Source organism: Pithys albifrons, chromosome 2, assembly GCF_047495875.1.
Source record: "Pithys albifrons albifrons isolate INPA30051 chromosome 2, PitAlb_v1, whole genome shotgun sequence".
NCBI lineage: Eukaryota > Metazoa > Chordata > Aves > Passeriformes > Thamnophilidae > Pithys > Pithys albifrons.
In genome coordinates this window covers 31,997,824-32,016,993 of record NC_092459.1, presented here as the reverse complement: position 1 = coordinate 32,016,993, position 19,170 = coordinate 31,997,824, and the positions used below count along the sequence as shown (strand labels likewise).

At 37.7% G+C, this 19,170-nt stretch overlaps 1 protein-coding gene across 3 annotated transcripts in view; it reads right to left on the bottom strand.

Annotated features, from left to right (window-relative positions):
• BCKDHB (branched chain keto acid dehydrogenase E1 subunit beta) overlaps nucleotides 1-19,170 on the bottom strand; it is a 118,051-nt gene extending 98,881 nt beyond the window's left edge. For 2 of the 3 annotated variants that reach the window (XR_011697117.1, XM_071548663.1), the window contains exons 1-3: nucleotides 18,989-19,170; nucleotides 16,296-16,373; nucleotides 13,646-13,714 (exon numbers count right to left, since the gene is read on the bottom strand). Coding sequence is in view for 2 of the 3 variants with exons in the window: in XM_071548663.1 (XP_071404764.1) it covers nucleotides 13,646-13,714; nucleotides 16,296-16,373; nucleotides 18,989-19,124 (283 nt within the window). In the remaining variant the exon portion in view is untranslated. The remainder of the gene's footprint in view (nucleotides 1-13,645; nucleotides 13,715-16,295; nucleotides 16,374-18,988) is intronic. The other variant, XM_071548662.1, reaches the window with a different exon arrangement.

Genomic DNA, 19,170 nt, shown 5'->3' with positions numbered 1-19,170 from the left:
TTCAAGAGTTGATTTGGTTTGGGGTTTTAGCTTGTTTATTTGATATATATAATATATACATACACATACATAAAATGTATTTTTATATATATATGAATATATTTTTGACTCTCCCTTCTGCTTTCCTTTCTTTTCCCCTCCACCAGGAACAAGACTAAGACACAATTCATTTAAAGCAAGTAAAAGAAAATTTCATTGAATGATACTACAATGTTAGTGGTGTCAGTGATTCCAACACCAAGCATAAAGAGCTACCACAGTTGCAGGACAGTCCATGACTTTTCATACAAAATAATGGAAACAAAGAGAATGAAAGACTATTTTTTCACACTGTGTTGTTTCCATTTCTGAGATCACTATAACCTCAGTTCCTATATAGCTTCCTCTGGTGCCCTCTTCTCCACTGATGAGCATCATGGTCAAACAAAGAGGAACATAGAACGCCTATGCAAACATGTACCTGCACTAGACCTTAATACCAATTGTGAAGGTGGGGAAGACCACCTTTAGATACAACCACAAGAGCTGTCCCTCTACTCATATCCATCTGTAACACTATAAACGCTTGGCAGAAATCTTCCCTCTTATTTATTTAGTGTACCATGAATTACATATCTTGTTTCCCTTCTCTTTCATTGATGCATTTCAACTTGAATTTAAAACAAATCTCACTTTTAAAATGTACTAACGTTACAAAGACACATGGTAACATTGGTAATTTTCTTTCCTACTTTCTACTTTCCTACTTCTTAAAGTCCATTGGCAGATCACTATTTCACTTCACTTGCTTACAGGATATTTTGATATAAGACTTACAGCTTATTCTTTTTTAACAAATTTTTTCAGAGTACACTGAAATTGCCTAATACATGGGTTCCATAAATAACTGAAATGTATGTGAACAGTCCTATAAAATGAGCTTTTAAATAATAATTGATACAAACTTGAAAATTAATTTTTAATATCAATTTGGGGTAGGTGAATGAATTTAAAAGCATGTTAGCTCTACCACACCAGTACGTCATTCTGTAATTCAAAATATAAAATACATCCTAGTAAAACTGCTGAAATACTACTGAGATATTAAATTAGAGGCAACATGCTGCTATCAGTGGAGTATGATGGAACAAATGAAGTGAAAATCAATAAAGCAAAAGTGAAATGTAACAAGACAGCTGTAACGTGATCATCTTGAAGCACCTAATTTGGACTTTCATGACTGAAGGCACAATTCTGAAGTACCAAGGCTTAAAACAGCAAAGATTAAACTTAGGGAATTCAGTGAATGAGATTTATTACTTAGGAATGGTTTTGATTGTACCATTAAAACACTAATACTGATCCCTTAAGAGCAAATCCTAAAGAACTTCACTATTCCTCAGATGGGAAAACAAGCTTGGGTAGAGTTTTCTTTATAAAAGAAAGGTAATGTTTTCTTTATAAAATCTAGCCTTTTAAGACAAAAAGATATACACATCATTAGCATTAAAAAAATTCATTTCCCTGAATATTAAAATTGTATGGCATAGCTTTAACCTCCTATTTTTATAGATACAGTATGAAAAACTTTAGTAAAAACTAACATGAAATATTTCAACACATAACATCTAAATGCTTTAAGCCTCTGTATTTTTATCTATTTTTTTTCACTTTTTTTATTTTTCACATTTTTCAAAATGTGAAAAGGAAGTAAATTTTGATAAACAGCCATTCACATCATCCTTTGCTAACCAGCTGAGTCAGACTTCAGTTGAAATATGAATGAAGCACACAAATAACCCAGACACACTTTGTCTTTCCATATTTCATTTCCTTACCAATGAAAAAATATTTCCTAAAACGTACTCTTCTCCTATGATTTGCGTCAGCCACACAGCTCAAAACAAGCTAATACAAACTCTGCAAGCTCACCTGTCACTGCAGGTGAAAGCAGTACCTCTACATTATCTGACGACAGGTGCATCAGCCCCCAGAGAAAAACATTACGCTGGTGCCCATTTCAATTAACATGCCTGGCTTTATAAACATCCCTCATTTAAACCATCTGAACGGGTCGGTGCCCTTTGCCAAGCAGTGAAGGAAGCAATACGGCAAACAGAGTTATGGTTATACAAAAAAAAAAAAAAAAGAAAAAAGGATGATTCCTCTCATCTCTCCAACCCAATACCTCAGGATTAAGACAAGATGCATTTAAGGAAGTGAACGAACATTCTAGAAGTATTACCTAAGGCAAATCTGAAATTATCACACTAATATTTGATTTGATTTTTAAACAATTACTTCATCCTGCCCAGATCTATTTTTACTTTAATAAAAAAAATTGATCTTTGTGATTTTCAGAGCAAAGAGTACCCCCACATTACCACTGACCATCTGTCTAAGAGACAACAGCTTTAAGGCAGTCTCTAAGACATCTTCTTGTCTGCCAACAATAAAGAGTTTCATAGCAACCTAACAGAACATGTTTACAGACATACATAGTCGATTATTGTGCATTAATGTTTTGGCCTGCTTTATCTCTTTCTGTTCCAAGACATCAGGAAAAAGTATTTCAGATCTCAGTATCTGCAACGAGTCATGTTCCTGTCTTAATTTAACTTCAAAAATGAGATATTTAAACAGTATCGAATCTTTAAAATGTTAACACACCACCCAATGCCCTAACTCTGAGTAATTTCATATTGTTCTGCAGGAGTCTACACTGGACCACTTGAGTGGTTTAAGGAGTACTGATGGTGATTTAGTCAAAGGAGAGTTCTGTTTTGTTTTTAAGATACTTTTACATCACTGGTGTTAAAAAAAAAAGGCATAGTAAACGATGTCAGTGCACTGAGTAGTATTAACAATATACCTGGAGAGCATTTTATTTGTCCCCATGATCTCACTGACTTCCATTTAAAACATGCATTAGAAATCAAATAGAAGAGTCTAAGCAGCTAATTCTGTCCTCAGAGTGGGTGCACGTGCAGAAATGACTGGGGAAAAAAGGAAGCCCCAGCAGATTAGCTTCGCTACTCACCAGAGACTGCCTGTAGAAAATGGAAACAGAAATTACTGATTTCAAACCAGTCCTGTCTTTAAATACCTTTTCTAACCCTAGAATATCTAGGATTTTTCACAGATGTACATCTACATAAGCCTACTAATTTTATTTCTTAATATAATTAAGATAGTTGATCCAGGAGTTGATCCCATCATTCTTTTTAAGACCCATTTTACAACTGGTCACATTTGTTATCTTCCATTTCTCTGATATTATGTGAGAGGGCATGCACAACAGCAAGTAGTTTGATCGATTTACACTCAGCTCTTTTAGAGCTCCTGGGTGAAAAAAAAAAGTTCTAGTAATTTCTCATTAATTTTAATAATTTTGGTTTACTGATATCCTAGCTACAGTTCTTAAGCTTAAAAAAAAAAAAGGTGTGAAATGGACCATATTCCTCTACAGGCAATACCAGTAAAAGCACATTAGCTTTACAGCTAAATATGGAAAATTCAAACCTACTTGTCCAAAGCAGGGCTTCAGCTTCACAGACACAGAGATGGTTTACCTCTCAATGTTGAATCCTTGCACTCTAAAATGCCATGTTGTTTAAAAAGCTGATTTTTCCAGAGCTATCCACGTTACAATACATTATTTCACCCATCTAACAGATGAAAAGCAATCGTACAAAAAGAAAAAATAGCATATGCAAGTAGCTTAAAACTTCTTAAGATGACTTTTATCTATTGTGCATAGAATACAACCTACAGAACTGAGCTACATTCCTCTCCTCTTCTTCCCCAAATTTTGATTATCTGTATCCTGCAAGAGCCAACAACACTTGTGTGTGCCCAGACATTCACAGCAGGGTTCAAGGACATGCCTTTGGCCCAGCTCAGTCAAGGACACGGCTGAGTGCCCAGTTCCCAGCCCCCCGTCAAGCCAATGTAATATCTCAAGTCAAGTGCAATGAGTTGGGTCTGTTACAGGAGAAACGCATAAATCCACACACAGACAAATCACTGCATACACACTGCCTGTGCCTTCAAAAGAATTTCAATGTTTAGTTACTCAGAATTAAAAAGTCATTCAAATTTTTACTATTGAGCAACTGATCACACAGCATTCCCATTACTTTTCCATAAATATTCCAGAAAGTCACATTAACACAGTAAGATACAGGAGTTAGTAAAAAAAATGTACTGCAGAAAACTTGAGCAACTGACAACAGGGTCAGAAAACAGATTTGCATGCACTAAATTAAATTACCTTCTTCCTATTCTGCTGCTCCAAAATTCACTATCACATTCTACTCTGCAACAAAGCAGCTGACTTATTCTAGACAGAAGTTTTAAGGGTCAAATGACAGATAAGTCTTTCTTATTCAGTTTCACTTGTTTACAGGAGTCTTAATTATCCTTTATTTGGGACAAAAAAGATCACACAAAAAAATTATCCTTCTGAAGCACCAATCACCACAGTGTGGCCCGAAGTAAGGGTCACCTGTTCTGCCCAACAGGATAAGAACAGGATAAGAACAGGAATTCCTCACATCTTTATCATATATGCCATTGACATAACCAATACTCCTGAAGAGTAGCTCAAGTAAAATAGAACTTAAGAACAGCTGGAGGGTTGGTTTTCCTTTCAAGTCTCCTCCAGTTATTAATTCCAAGGTAATTACACTTTTGAAGGAACACTAATGTTTGAACTAGCAGTTCTAGCTCAAAGTGTTCTCAACAAGTCATTACTCTTACTTAAGACAAGGAAAGGTGGTGAAAGTGTAGTTGTGATCTAATGAGCTCTTGGAAGGAAAATGCATAGTCTTGAGTAAGAGAATGAGTTGATGAGAACACTTTGAGCTAGAACTGATAGTTCAAACATTCATGCAGGTTGCCCACTCCACACTGAATTCATCATCATCATCATCTGGCTCACATATCTATTTGTAGCCTAAATAAAAGTGTGATGCCTATCTGTACAAGGGATTCAAGTGTTCCTCCAGTGATGACTAATAACATTCCTTGCTCAGCCACAAAAAAAAATTTTGCTGTGTGAGAGATACACTTGCAAAAAAGCATAAATGACTATGAAGTTTGACATGAGAAGCTCTACCAGATGACAGAATGCTTACTTGCAAAAATACGCCCTAAAACTGACATCTACCAAACACTTCCATGTGGGTATAACCAAAGGACAGTATCGGCTTAAAGAAAGAGGCTTAGGTCAGTTCCATGTATTTTCACACTATCTGCAACATCACATAACAAAGAGATCCAACAGGAAACACAGAACAGTTACCAAAGCTAAGTATTACAACATGTTAATGAAAATTCTGCTGTAATAAGCTGAGTACACTATCTGGATGACAAATTAGGGAATAAGCAAAACTGTCAAATACAAGTTACCCTTTCTCATATTCCTCAGAATCAGAAGTGTAGTACTACTTTCTAGTCAATGTGAAAGTATGCTAGATCTCCCTTGAATAGTGAAGCAACTATTCTCAACACAAGAGCAAGGATTTCATGCTGCTCAAGAACTACTCAGGAGCAAAGTGCAGAATGACCAGTAATCTGCAGTAATGAAAACCATCTTATGAATCTCATTTGCAGCCATGCCTGTCCCACATGCAAAGCATGAGCATGAGAAAAAAAAATCAATAAATTGATCTATACTTGGTGTTTCCATGTAAATATGAACACTCCTAACCAGGTTTTAAGAATTTAATGTTCTTACAAATTAAAAAAGACGGTAGATCTTTTATAATAAATGACTAGCATGCTATGGCAGCCCAGTCACTGGAAGATGACTCTGAATCAAGTTAGATGGCTCTGCTCTTCAAAGTGCTTTTGCTGCAAATCTGCTTACACAATTGACTTGACTTGGATACTAGTCCTAGCCTTTTTCACCTTTTTAGGCTTCAAGCAAATTACTTGCAAGAAAATTCCTTAAAAGCTTTACTCCCTGTAATAAAGCCTGCAGCACCTTTTTACATAGAAATTATCACACTCTTATCACCAAATTCAGAAGTAGAAAAAACAGTGGACATATTAAATTAGTCCCACTTGGTAAGTGGGATAAATGAACATAGAAATGTCCATATGTATGTGGGTGATCACAGGACTAGCCAATCACTTGATTCCACCTAAGGAATACCAAAGGCATAAAGACAGACATCTAAAACAAGGTACACAAAATGTCCTTGCAGACCTGGTATTAATTCAGGCAAAGACTAGTTATGCTCATCAATTTCACCTTGCATCTTTAATGCATAAAGTTTCATCCTCCTTGACACAATATTATTAAAATATTATTTTATATGTTTCACTGCAAGTACTTTCTGAAGTGGAAAACTCCATTTTTATGAAACTCAGCAGCACATACTTTTTTTGCCCAGCAATGTATCTTGAAATACCTTAAAAATGTGTTAGAACAGCTTAAGCTCTGTACTGAGTATCAAGTTCTATGTTAAAAAGCATATTCCTTATCTTTCCCTCAAACAGGTTTACAGGATATGAAAAGCAACATAACAAACATTAATAAGTCCCAAACAAATAAAATAGTGCTTTCACACCAGACTCACTAACAGAACAATTAAAAAAATAAAAACAAAACTAAAATAAAAACTATTTAGCTCTGACATAGACTGATTTATATCATTATCCCACAGTGTAAAAATATGTATTACATTTTAGTAAGTTCTCAAATAGCTTTTCTTTCTAACTGTAAATCTTAAAAAAAGAATTGGCTATTTAAGATGAAAATGAACAAAATGTACTATTGTGTAATGAGTCTGGAACACATTCTCCAGATGTTACTGTTCAAGGACATTTACAAAAATCAGAGCAAAATCCAGGTCTTGCCAAACTGCTCTGGAAGAAATAGGCAAGCAAGCTGCAGAATTCTCCACTTAAATCCATCCACAAAGAAACAAGGATAACCAAATCCTGGACTACTTAGGTTTTACTCAATCTATACACAACAGCTAGCCATTTTAACTCTGTATAAAATGTTCTACCTTCAGTTTAAGTCCACCATGTCAAAAATCCTGAAGTACTTTCTCCTACCACATGCAGTGTGGTAGGAAGGACCAGCACATATGTAAAAGAAGCACTGTGCTTCACCAACAAGCTTGCAGTTTGCTTCTGAAGCTTCAAGATAACATTTTCCATCTACCTGTTTATACACTAAATCCCTAACACCTACGCTACTTTAGGCCGAGTTTTTCCTCCTCTCTGTAACTGTATATTGTTATTCTAAAAGAATGTAAGACACCATGATTATTGATTAAAAAAACCACATAAAACCCAGAATGTCTCCCCACCAGTTGAATTAATATCCAACCACCAGTAGCTTCCAGGAGGCAGAACAAACTACCATAATATACTACATTACAGTCAATCTAAATTGTGTTCTTGTACTTCTTGTCTTTTGTGCTGCAGCATTTGGCACCACAAGAACAATCTGAACAACCCAGAATCTCCACTAACAGATCTCTGCTTCCCCACCAGTAGCATGCAGTGAAATCCAGACAATAAACAATTTCCTGAAACCACTAGCAAAAAATATTTACAATAGAAATGGATTTTTGAGGCAAACTATCAGAATTTTCTGTAAAAAACCCCTACACTATACCTACCTCTATTAGCTCAGCTTCAGAAGGTGATCCCATTATTTCATGCTAGTAAGAGCCATCAGGATGTTAAGCAATTTTTACAGGCACATCCAAACTTTAGCCAAGAAGCTTTACCAAATACCATAACAACCTAGGGACAATTCTTATCTCCTCACCCATGTTTTTCCTTGTGGGCTTCACACCTAAAACACAGAACTTGCCTTCGGGAGTTTTCTACAGCTCAAGCTCATAGAATAAAATGCTCAAGTCAATACTTATCTTCAAAGAATGACTAGCATTATTCTAGAAAGGCTGGTGTCCCTTGGGCACAGCGAGGTACAGCTATCTCCCGGACACATAAACAAAAACCCCTGAATTATTTTACTAGACTATAAACAAAGGATTCATTTACTGAGAATGAAGTGTTCTCTGAAAACACAGAGGCATTTACACCGTAGACACAGGTCTACAGAATAACAACCAGGGATTACAGTGGATTAGACACTGTCAATAAACATTGTTGCTGCAAGGCAAGTTAGTATCATCATGAGATGTAACAATAGAGAGCTGTAAGCAACCAGGTTCCACCCGGTAATTCACAACAAAGTATCCAGTTTTGGATGGCCTATATCCTCTAGGGCAGTAACCAGAGTTCACAGGACACTGATAAATAAGGAAAAGCTTCAAACCATAAGAATAACCCTGCACCGGGACCATGTGTGCAGGAAAGCCAGAGAATCTCCATCACTGAAGGCTAAAAACAGCCTTTGCCAGCTGATCTGTCCCAGAACATACCCTGTGCTTCAGAGATCAAATTCTGTAAGGCAGGCAGAAAGGAAAACAAAACAAATATGGAAGTGATAAATAAAATCACTTTTAAAGCATCCAGCTAATTGCTAATGTGGCTAGGTCATCCTGACATAAGGATGTTATTTTCTCACTACAACTGTGGTTTCATATGTAGTTCAGTCATTTGCTTTTTGATGTGTTTGAAATTTTCCAGAGGAGAAATTTTTGATTCAACTCCCCCCGTTCTCACAAGATTCAATACAAATGTTATTTCTACTCTTGATTTTACTTTCTGTTCTGTGATTTTCCAATTTGCAAGCAAATACCCTGGACTGACTAAACAGACATAAATTACTGTTTATAATATGTTCCCCATCTATTTCACACTTTCTTTTTAAATACAGTTTGAAAGAAAAAAATCCTGCCAACTTTATCTGCACTTCTAGCTGCATCAAAATAATAAAGAATAAAAAGGATTATTTATAAAACAATCCTATTTGCTTAGAAATATTTAGGGGGGCAAAGGTCCCTGAATTAGAGGTTACATGTGCACCCTTTCCAATCTATATGAGGAAATTTATTTCAGCTATGAAAAATGAGGAAGGTGGAAAAATACTGAAGCTGCATATTCCTCATTTACTACTGTCTGCATGTATTAATGTCTCTAGCCATGTATGCAACTCAGAAATACCTGAAAGGAAATGATCTGAAATTGATTCTGGTTTATCCTGTGTATAGGATGATACACAGTTGTTCTCACTGTGTTTCATTTATCAAGTGTCCACCCAGAAAGAAGGCAATTAGTGGCTGCACAGCAGTAGATTAGAAAGAATTTAGGGACTAAATCAAGCCACTAACTGACAGTCAACAGTGCATTGCTAATAAATGTGGCAAACATCACTCTACAACATATCAGCAATGTTACACAGAAACCTTATGAAAAGCATTGAGTTCTAATTGACTGTGTATGAGGGAAGCTGCTGCAGGCAGTACATCTCTGTGCCCACTGGCAAACAAAAAAAAAGGGGAACAGCAATAACAGAGATCAAACACAACACCTAAAAGGAACCATAACAAACAAAAAAAAAAAGCCATGAGTGAAAAAACCCCAATCAGGGATGGAACACGAATCCAGAAAGGAAGAAACGTATCTTCCCCTTGCTCACTCTGATATCACACAAGAGGATCCCAAACAGTAACAAAATGAATCACATGAGCAAAAGACAAATTCATCCCAAAGTATTTCAAAATAACAACTGTTGACAAAACCATTTCTGCAGTCTCTCCACAAAGATCGGCATTGGTACTTCAGTCAAACCTTTGTGGACTAAGTTCAGAACTCCTGAGGGACAGCACTAAGGCCAAGTCTGTTCTACCCTGGGCAAGCACTCACTTTTGATGGGAGACACCTCAGTGGCATCCTTCAGGAACTGAGATAATCTTTGAAATAAAAATTCCCATTCAATGTATTCACATTCTACTTGCATTCGCAAATAGCTGCAAGTGAACTAAAAAAGTATTCAAGAAATCCCTCCTGAAAAGTAAAAAAACTCTTTTACACTACTCTTTCAGTCCAGAAATTCTATTCAGGCCTGCAAATATTGCAAATCAATTTACAGTCACTTAGACTCCCTTGGTGTCAAATACAAGGACATTCCATGAAAGAGAATTTCAGGCTGCTGTGTAATAGGGAATTGAGCAGAACCTCAGTAAATTTGCAAACCTCATCTATAAAAGTGAACATATAAACACAAAGAAAATCATTCTCCTCCAAAGCGCTGCTATAGGGAAAGACCTGCCAAGCCCACATTTCTTCTGTTGGATTCTTATAGTTCTGAGCAAGGACTGATCCTATTTCACATTCTCAGAATATTGAGCTTTGAAACAGTCAGAAAGCTCTTGCTCCTTATCTTCACTAAGGACAGTCTTTTGACATGGCTTAAGTGCACAGTAGAGACTCTCTTCAAGTGCAGACCAGAATGGTATGAAAGACAAATTGCTACAGAGGAAAATGACTACACAGATGCACTTTTAGACAAGGAAGCCCTCAAGTTGCAGGTGTTTGGAGGACAGCAGAGAGAGCATTCAAGGAAAGCGTTACATACGTACTTCACTTCCCCCATTCATATAATTTTAAAGCTTTCTTTTTTTTTTGGCCACAGTAGAACAGATAGATCTTCTTTTTTGGAGTTACCCAAAAAAACCTTGCCCTGGCATTCTTCTGAGTGCCATATTTTTCCTTTCTTTTGTCTGTCTTCACTTCTGCCCACTTTCTCAATTTTTACCTTACCCTGTTTTTTCCTCCCATTCCTATACCTCCTATCATCTAATTCCTACCTCTGATTTCCTCTCTATTTCTGTCACGTGGATGATACTGATCTTCACATGATACAACTTTATTTCACCTTCATGCAGAGCAATAGGACATTCCCAATCCAAAATCATTGTCTCAAATCCATTTGCAGAACTCAACGACAAATGTACAGTAAGTTTATTTTGATAGCATTTTCCCTGAAAGACAGAAATAATAAGGTACTTCCCTTTACAAAAATAAAATTTAAAAAATGTTTGCACACATTACCTAGGCTATAAAAATATGGTAGGCAGATAACATCATTCTGCTCTAAAGACAGGACACATCTCCAGACAGCAGGACTATGGAACAGTAGACATTCCTTATTTCAATAAAGATACTCCAGACGTTGGAGGATGTAACCTCTGCAAAATGGTGACAAGTAAAAACTTGTCAGAGGGTGACGAGGAAGGAGATAAGAAATAAAACAGGAATATGCCTTCCACTGCACAAGACCAGAGGAAAGGCATAAAGGGAAAAAAAAGTACACTTATTTCTCTTCCTTTATCTGAAATGAACACTGTACAAAAATATTTCAGGAACTCTAATCCTTTTCAGGAGGGAGGATTATACACATTTCTAAGCATTCAGTTCGATGCCAAAAAACTGGAATCATGTATTTCAGATCTTGACATAAGATGTATAAGGACAAACATACTACCCTAAGTCATGGCTATCACGGAAAAGAAACTTCCATGTACTGCCTTCTTTACATATGATTCCTTAATTAAACATTTTCAAACAAAATTCTCGGTAGCATGTTAAAAACTCATCTGATCAAAAGGTTGGATTTATTTCCTTACAAAGGCAATGAGCTTGACTTCCTTTGCTTACTAGTACAGGCCTCTAATTGTATTTATATTACAACATTACACTGCACACAGGCATAATGGCTCTCCTGGAAAAAATATATAGCTTTTATATTTAATGACAGATTTATTCTAAAAGGAAATTTCTTCACTTTTCTGTCTCTCCAAAGAGACCTCAGTAACATTCTGGACAGCAGCCAATATCTGAATAATACTAAGTATTAATATACTAAATTCTCCCTACTGTAATATTAGGTAGACCTTCACCTCTATAAAAGTGCTTAAAAAGGAACTATCAATTTGTATCAAAATAACTACTTACAGGCATAGACTGCCACCTAGTGATTTTGATTATCTACAAGGAAAAAGAAACTAAACAAATGAAAAATCAGCCTCTCTTCCAGGATAAGAGGAAAAAGACTTTCTCTCCTTTATATCATTACAACATATAGAAATAACCTCTATTATATTACTCATATCACCTATTATTATGTTGATACTAAATGCAGGGGGGAATGGAGAAAGAAGAGTCAGTAAGTGTATGTAACCTTCCTTTTACAGGTAAGATCCATGAGGCTGGTTGTTTGTCAATTCCACCTCACACTCCTCCTTATTTTACAAGGACTTTTAGCCTTTGCATAAAACAAGTGTGCCATCTGGGACTTCTTTAATCTCCAAGACAACACTGATAGACATCCCTCGAAATATTGGATTCCTCCAATTTTTGCATTTTCAGTCTTTCCTGGTTCTCCTCAGCATTGTAACTATATTTTCAGCACATCCTCTATTTCAGCTTTGCCACTCCCTCTTCAGTCGCTGCCTGTTTTCTACAGAATTTCACTTCTAGTGAAGAAAGAAGCCAAGTTACTAGTGTCATCTTACCTGCCTTACAATGTTGAATTATCATTTTGTAAATGAGCCTTAAATTTATTTACCTTATCTTCATACTTTTCTTCCTGTCCAAACTTGTATTTCATATATTGTCTTCATCTGCTTGTGGGCATCTCATCAGCAACATAAAGAATTTTAATTTTTCCTGAGTATTTGGTTTGCATGGCCGGGTTTTGAAAGCACCACACAAAATGGATAACCAAGGAAGAAATTCACTGGAAGAGCAGTGAAGGATTTAGAAGAGTCCTTTAGACTTGCCAACCAGATGTCAATTAACTAGGTAGTTACATTCTATCCAGCAAGGACTGTGAATGTGACACTTACATGCTTGTGCAACAGCATAGGATCTTTAAGTCTTTTCCTTCCTCCATCATCTTGGAAGCCACTGAAACTCAGTTGTAGGAGACTGTCCCACAGAAATTGCTGAACTAAGTTTCGTCCAAAATTAACATAATGTATGAATTAATTTAAATCACAGATCATACCAAAAAAAAAAATTAAAAGCTCCTGCAAGTTTTAAAGAAATTCCTTATTTAAAGCTTACTTAGAAAAATAAGTTTTTAACAAAATTTATAAAGTTCCAGTAATTAACTATTTTTCCTCTTCTATTGAACCAACCTCAACTGTCTGAAGTATGTGATACTTTTGTACCATCTTATTTTTCATGTACTTTTGTAAACCTCCTTTTTCTGTACAGTGACAAAGGCTACTTCTAAGATTCTTCAAGACAAGGTTGTAGCATTTCTCTGAATGCTTTCCCATAAGTCTCTCAAATAAGTAAACCAATCACATTCTAAAGAACAAGCTGTATCATTTCTTCAGAGGTTTTCCAGTCCATGCTAGGGAAAAAACTATTTAACAAAGAGTTTAAATCCATTTTAATGTAACTCCATAATTCTTAACAGATAGGCTGAAAAAGCATCACCACGTATTGTTGCTAAGCCATAACTGATTACAGTAATAGGGCTGCAATGACAAATATCTGGCCTAATAGCAGTTTAAAAAAATGAAGTTCTAGAGATACAGGTAGTTGAAGAAAGAGAAGACTACGGAAATTCTAATTCCAAGAATAATAGGAAGGAAAACAAATATATTTACAAGGCTTCTCCCACACGTGTTCTTCTCTTCTCCCAATAAACACAGTGGGGCACAAAAGAGTAGAGATGTTAAAATGAAACTGATGTCAGATTTGTAAGTTTACTTACCATATTTGTCTCGCAAGCCAACTGTACACCTGAAGACTCCACCAAAGGCCACGTCTTCACCAAACACCACTGAAAACAACAACAACAGAGGAGGCTAATATTACTCCAATGCATCTTCGTTTTAATGAGCATGTTTCAGAAGTTTTTATGAGACACTAACATAAGTAACACCTAACATTTCATTTCACTACAAGATTTATCTAGACCTAAGCATTTCTCATGCATAGCCTAAATATATCAAATCAAGAACTAAGGTTAATGAAGAATCAGTACAGCAACACTACTGTCTCAACACAATTGTGTCTCAAAACAGAATTCATGAAACTGATTCAGTCAGGCTTTCATTAAACCATCTGTTTATTTTTCTGAAATATCAGAATATTTAGAACTAAATTAATAAAATTTCAAGAAGCAATTACATTCAGTCACTATAGAGTCACTGAAGTCAAGCCTTCTGCTTCAACTAGTAACTATTTGCATTCTTCACGTAAATAATAAAATACAGTGTTTTGAAAACCATCAAATTAAAATTTTCTTAAAAATACCAATCCAATATGAAATTCCAAATCTTCTCCAAACAGTTGCCAGATCCCTGAGGAGTGACTTCAAAGGAACTTCTCTACAGTAAACATTAATATCTAATAACTAGGATAGTTTTCAGTATCCAATACTACTAGCCTTGAAGTTGATAGTTTTACCACTAAAAGAATTTGCCTTTAAAACTTGGCTTTGTAACAGCTAATCTAGGGGTTTTTCCATGAATTTATGCAGTGTTGTTTAATATTTCTTAAAAATAGTTTTGATATTTATTTCACAGACATAAGTATTGGCCATTTCAATTTTTTACGCATGTACAATGTGCAGCAGTACCACCAATAGCATCTTGCATGAACTGTGGTCAGTTCTGGTAATTCCCAAATTCCTCTACACTCTCCATATTCTAAAAGACACAAAATAGTAAGTTAACCTTCTTGCTTTTCAAGTATTATTCTTAGTAAAATAAAATAAACTTCTGATTGGAAGCACTGAAAGAGATTAACACACTCCTGACAATCACACCAATGACCACTTAAAGAAAAATAACTTCCATAATCATGTAAAATGAAAGCAGTCATCGAGTATATGATTAAAGAATGACCCCAGATCATTTCTCTAATTAATATTTAACAATAATTTGGGGAAGATTTTATGTACTTATTAAAATCTTTGTAAGGCCCTTCTGTTACCATATGGCAACTGACTTTAGAGCCAGCTGGCATAAACACACAAAAAAAAATCCCATTTAATGCTGGTATCTGCAAACTTGCATGGATTTACTAATTCAGTTCAGCCACCAAAACATATTTTCCTGGACAGATTCTAATTCTCATCAACACAAGCATGAGGATTTCCACTACTTAAACAACAGTTGCTCAATTCCCATACAACTAAAACCATATGAAGGACACGTTTTCTATTGTGAGAAGTACTAATCAATTCAGTAAGAGCAGTGATACTGACAGCTCACATGTCTGAACTGCAGAACTCCAACACGATCTCGCAAAGAGCTTTACAAAGATCCAGCACTGCAAAGCCGAGTAGCAAAGGCTGGAATGTTAGAGTAACTGGGTCTCTAAAGGCTGAGGATTATATATGTGTCTAGGTTCCTGCTAGACTAACAACTACTTACTTTTATATGGCTGATTCTACACAAATGGTACCAAAATCTCTTCTTGCCACTAATTTGCTCTCAGTTGTCTAAATTTAATCTAATCAAGGTGAATGTAACACAGCTGTAGATTGAGAGGGAATGTATACAGGCATAATACTGGACAGACAACATGGAATTTGTCCCAACAGATTAGACAGTTAGTCAGACTTTAGGCTGAGCAGTGGTTCAAGCAGAGCCAAAAGTTACTAAAATACTAAAAAAAAAAAAACAAAATTACACAGGATGGTGCAGCTTTTGCAGCTGTGTTCATGATGTCTCTTTCAGATATCTGGTCATCATCATGCCTTTGTTAGGACAACAGAAGCAAATAACCTCCTGCTATGTATACGAATTAAAAGTGAAGTAAATAGTTTTGTGCAAGCATTTAGGACAAGCCTTTTAAATCCAGCTATAATGAACCATAATCTTCAAAGTTATAGGTTACCTAGACCACTAAAGCCTAGCAAATCTTATACTGCCTATGCATCAGGAAAGCTATAAATTAATTCTGGAAGGCAGGAAAGAAGAGAAGGGAGAATGGGCACAGCTAGGACTATATAATCTCTAAAAAACTACAAATTTTAGAGAATAGAACGTATAAGAAATTAAAAAGTAATATTCATATTTTTAAAAACCCTTCCATTGGTGGGATTCAAGATGCCCTTTAGTACAATTCACATCATTAATACCAGAGGCAGGCTAAACAGTGTATCTTTCTGTCCTAACTTTCAAGTGAACTACATAGAGCGAATACAGAAGACACAACTGCATCTTAGATCACATAATCCAATAGTAATCTGTCAATGCAACACATTTTTACTATTTGTTTGAGATCAAAGTGTAGAAGTAACTTATCAGAAAACTTTATAGGCCATAAGAAATGCATTAGATATTGTACACAAATAGGCAAACCAAAACACAATTTATACAAAGTAAAACACACTAACAAGTACAGGATACCTGCAGTTGGATCTTTGGCTAAAGCATTGTCCAAGGCACTTGTTATGGATTGGAAGAGATTCATCTTCTGAGTTTGCCCTGTGTGAAAGTGATCATTTAGCAATTTAATTTAGTTCAAAACACAAAGTACATAGAAAACACTAGTATCAACATGCCTAAAAACTTAAGTTAACCATCAAAAACAAGACCCCTTTCAGGAGTACCCAAGACTCATTTCCTGAATAAACTAATGGGATAGATGGAATTGAGCATGGTATATTTTGCAATCCCGAGGACTATAATTCTACTATACCACACACAACCTTTTTTTCAAAAAACTATGCTCTTAGCTAGAGCAAATGCAGCTTTGCAATGCTCAAACACCAGGAACAATGACTAAAACAACTGTTTTTTCAAAGGAAGAAATCAAAGTATTATTGTTTTGTTGACTGGGATCTACTAGTAAGGTTCACCAGATCTCATTGAGCTTACTTCATCATGCTTCAATTACATTTTTAAAGCTCCAGCCTTTCCTGTTTACAGACATCTATTGTTATCAGAAGTTTTCTAGACCACTGGCTTGCTCTCTGCATTGCTGTTAGAAAGTGTCAGAAGCATCAAATCCATACTTCAAAGTAAGAAAACTTGGTGCTAAAGCAAAAGCATCAGACTGCTGCCGTAAAATCTTTGAATTTTAATTAAAATTGAAAGAAAAGCTTCAAACCAAGAAAGGCTACCTGAATGCCCTTCCTCATTCCAGCACTGCAGGGAAAAAACAAACAGCTTGAAAGCAAAGATGGACCAAAACAACAGCCCAGTTCCCACTGTTGTGACCAACTCAAATTCTCCAAACAAATACAATGATGCCTTAAAAGAAGCTAATGAATAAGAATCGCCTCGCTGACATTTGGTAACTTTAACCAGCAAAACTTTTAAGTCGTTACTAGAAGCCACAGCCCAGGGGAATGCCACCTACCAACACACACAGCACATTAAAAGAAAAAATAAATAAGAAGGTTAGGTGTAAATTCCAGACAAACGTTACAGGTGGTAAAATTCAGAAACTACATTCTGTTTGCAGTAGCTACAGTACCTCTCAACATTCAGCTTCCCTTTGTCCTAAAATAACATTAGTCTTTTTGGTTAAAAGACTCATGTGATGCCACACCAGAGATGAGCTGCTGCATTTCTACCCATTCCTGTGCTTGGTTACTTCATTTCACAGAATCACAGAATATGCTGAGCTGGAAGGGACCCACAAGGATCACAGAGTCCAACCCCTGGCCCTGCACAAGACCATTTCCAAGAGTTCACCATTGTTAGGGGAACTCTTCAAATTATACGAAAGGCAAACAAAATTAACAAATTCAAGGAAAGATGGAGAACAGCAGCTGTTTCTCCCTCTCCAAAGTCATCCACATTGGTACTTAGGTTACCTTTTCCACAACATACAATCCTTCCAGTATTTGATATAAAAAACCACCTATTATTTAAGCAACTGCTAGAGACTCCTCACAATGATAGTTCAGACCTTCTTTTGCTTATAAAACAACTCTTCATATAAGCCATCACAGCAAATGGAGAACTAATTGTGCCTTTTAGAGTTGAACTGTCAAGTTGGGCAAGCATTATCTCAACAATATTAGGATCAGTTTGGCATAATTTTATTTCACATTCACTACTTTTCACAGAATTTCAAAGAGTATTTTAACTCACAGGGAATTAGTTTTCTATTTGTAAATGGCAACAACTGGCCTGCCCCACTACAGCTCCTTCACCATGATCTCAAGCAGGGACCTGCAGCACACGAGGTTTATTCTGTGACACCTCAGACGACTGTACCTCATCACTAACAGAAATGGTCAAGATAACTCTCTCTGTTAGTCACGACTGAATTGCAACGGCAAGATATCCAAGTAAGTAACACCCTTGGAGAGGGCTGTGACATTCATGTGAGAGGAACAACTATTCGGCAGTAGCCAGGCTGCTTCCAGGTGAACGTGGCACTGGTCATTTGCAGGGCTGTATCTCAAAAACAAAGTCAAACCAGGAACTTTCACCCCGCGCTGCTCATTTCCACGTGATGCGTGTTTACACTCAGCCACGTGACCACGGGGATGACCTCGAACCTCTCAGCGCACAGCAGTCTTTACTGATCACAGGTTCATTATCCCGCTCATGACCTGAGCATGCAATACCAGGCTCGGGATGGATGTCAGTCAGCAGGTCATTGCCGGCAGCGTTGCCGCTGGAGGAGAAGGGGGCCGGGAAGGCCGTGCGGGACCGAGCAGAGCAGGGGCCGGTCTGGCGGGGCTGCACTGACCGCCCAAAACATTCACCACTCCGCGCGCCGGGGCCGCCTGAGGCACCGCCAGCCGCCTCCGGGGGTCTTCCCATCCACACTCCAGGATTTCCGAGGAAAACGCGAGGGTGGAAGCGTCGAGGACACGGTGGGGTCACAGGCCTGTGCGGAGGGCGAGCAGCGCCTGCACTGCCCGTCCGGGGACAGCCCGCTCCTATGGGCACCGCCGGGTCACGGCGGCCTAGGGGGGCGGAGGCGGAGAGCGCCCACCCTTCTCTCTCCCTCCCTCCCTCCCTTCGCCCCATGCCCGCCGGGCAGAGGCGTCCCCCAGGAAGGCGACGGGGCGGACCCGGCAGCAGAGCGAGGTTGAGGGCGGCCCGCGGGATGGACCCCGGCCCGGCCCCGCTCTCACCGTACTCGCTGGGTGCCGGGTCCGGCTGGAAAGCGAAGTGTGCGGCGGCCCGGCGGGGCGCGCCCTGCAGTGGGGCCAAGCGGCCCCAGAGCCCCGCGGGCAGCGCCCGGCGCAGCGCCCGCCCCGCCGCCGCCATGGCACGCGCTGTCCCGCGTCCGCCGCGCGCTCCGTAGGGGCGGGGA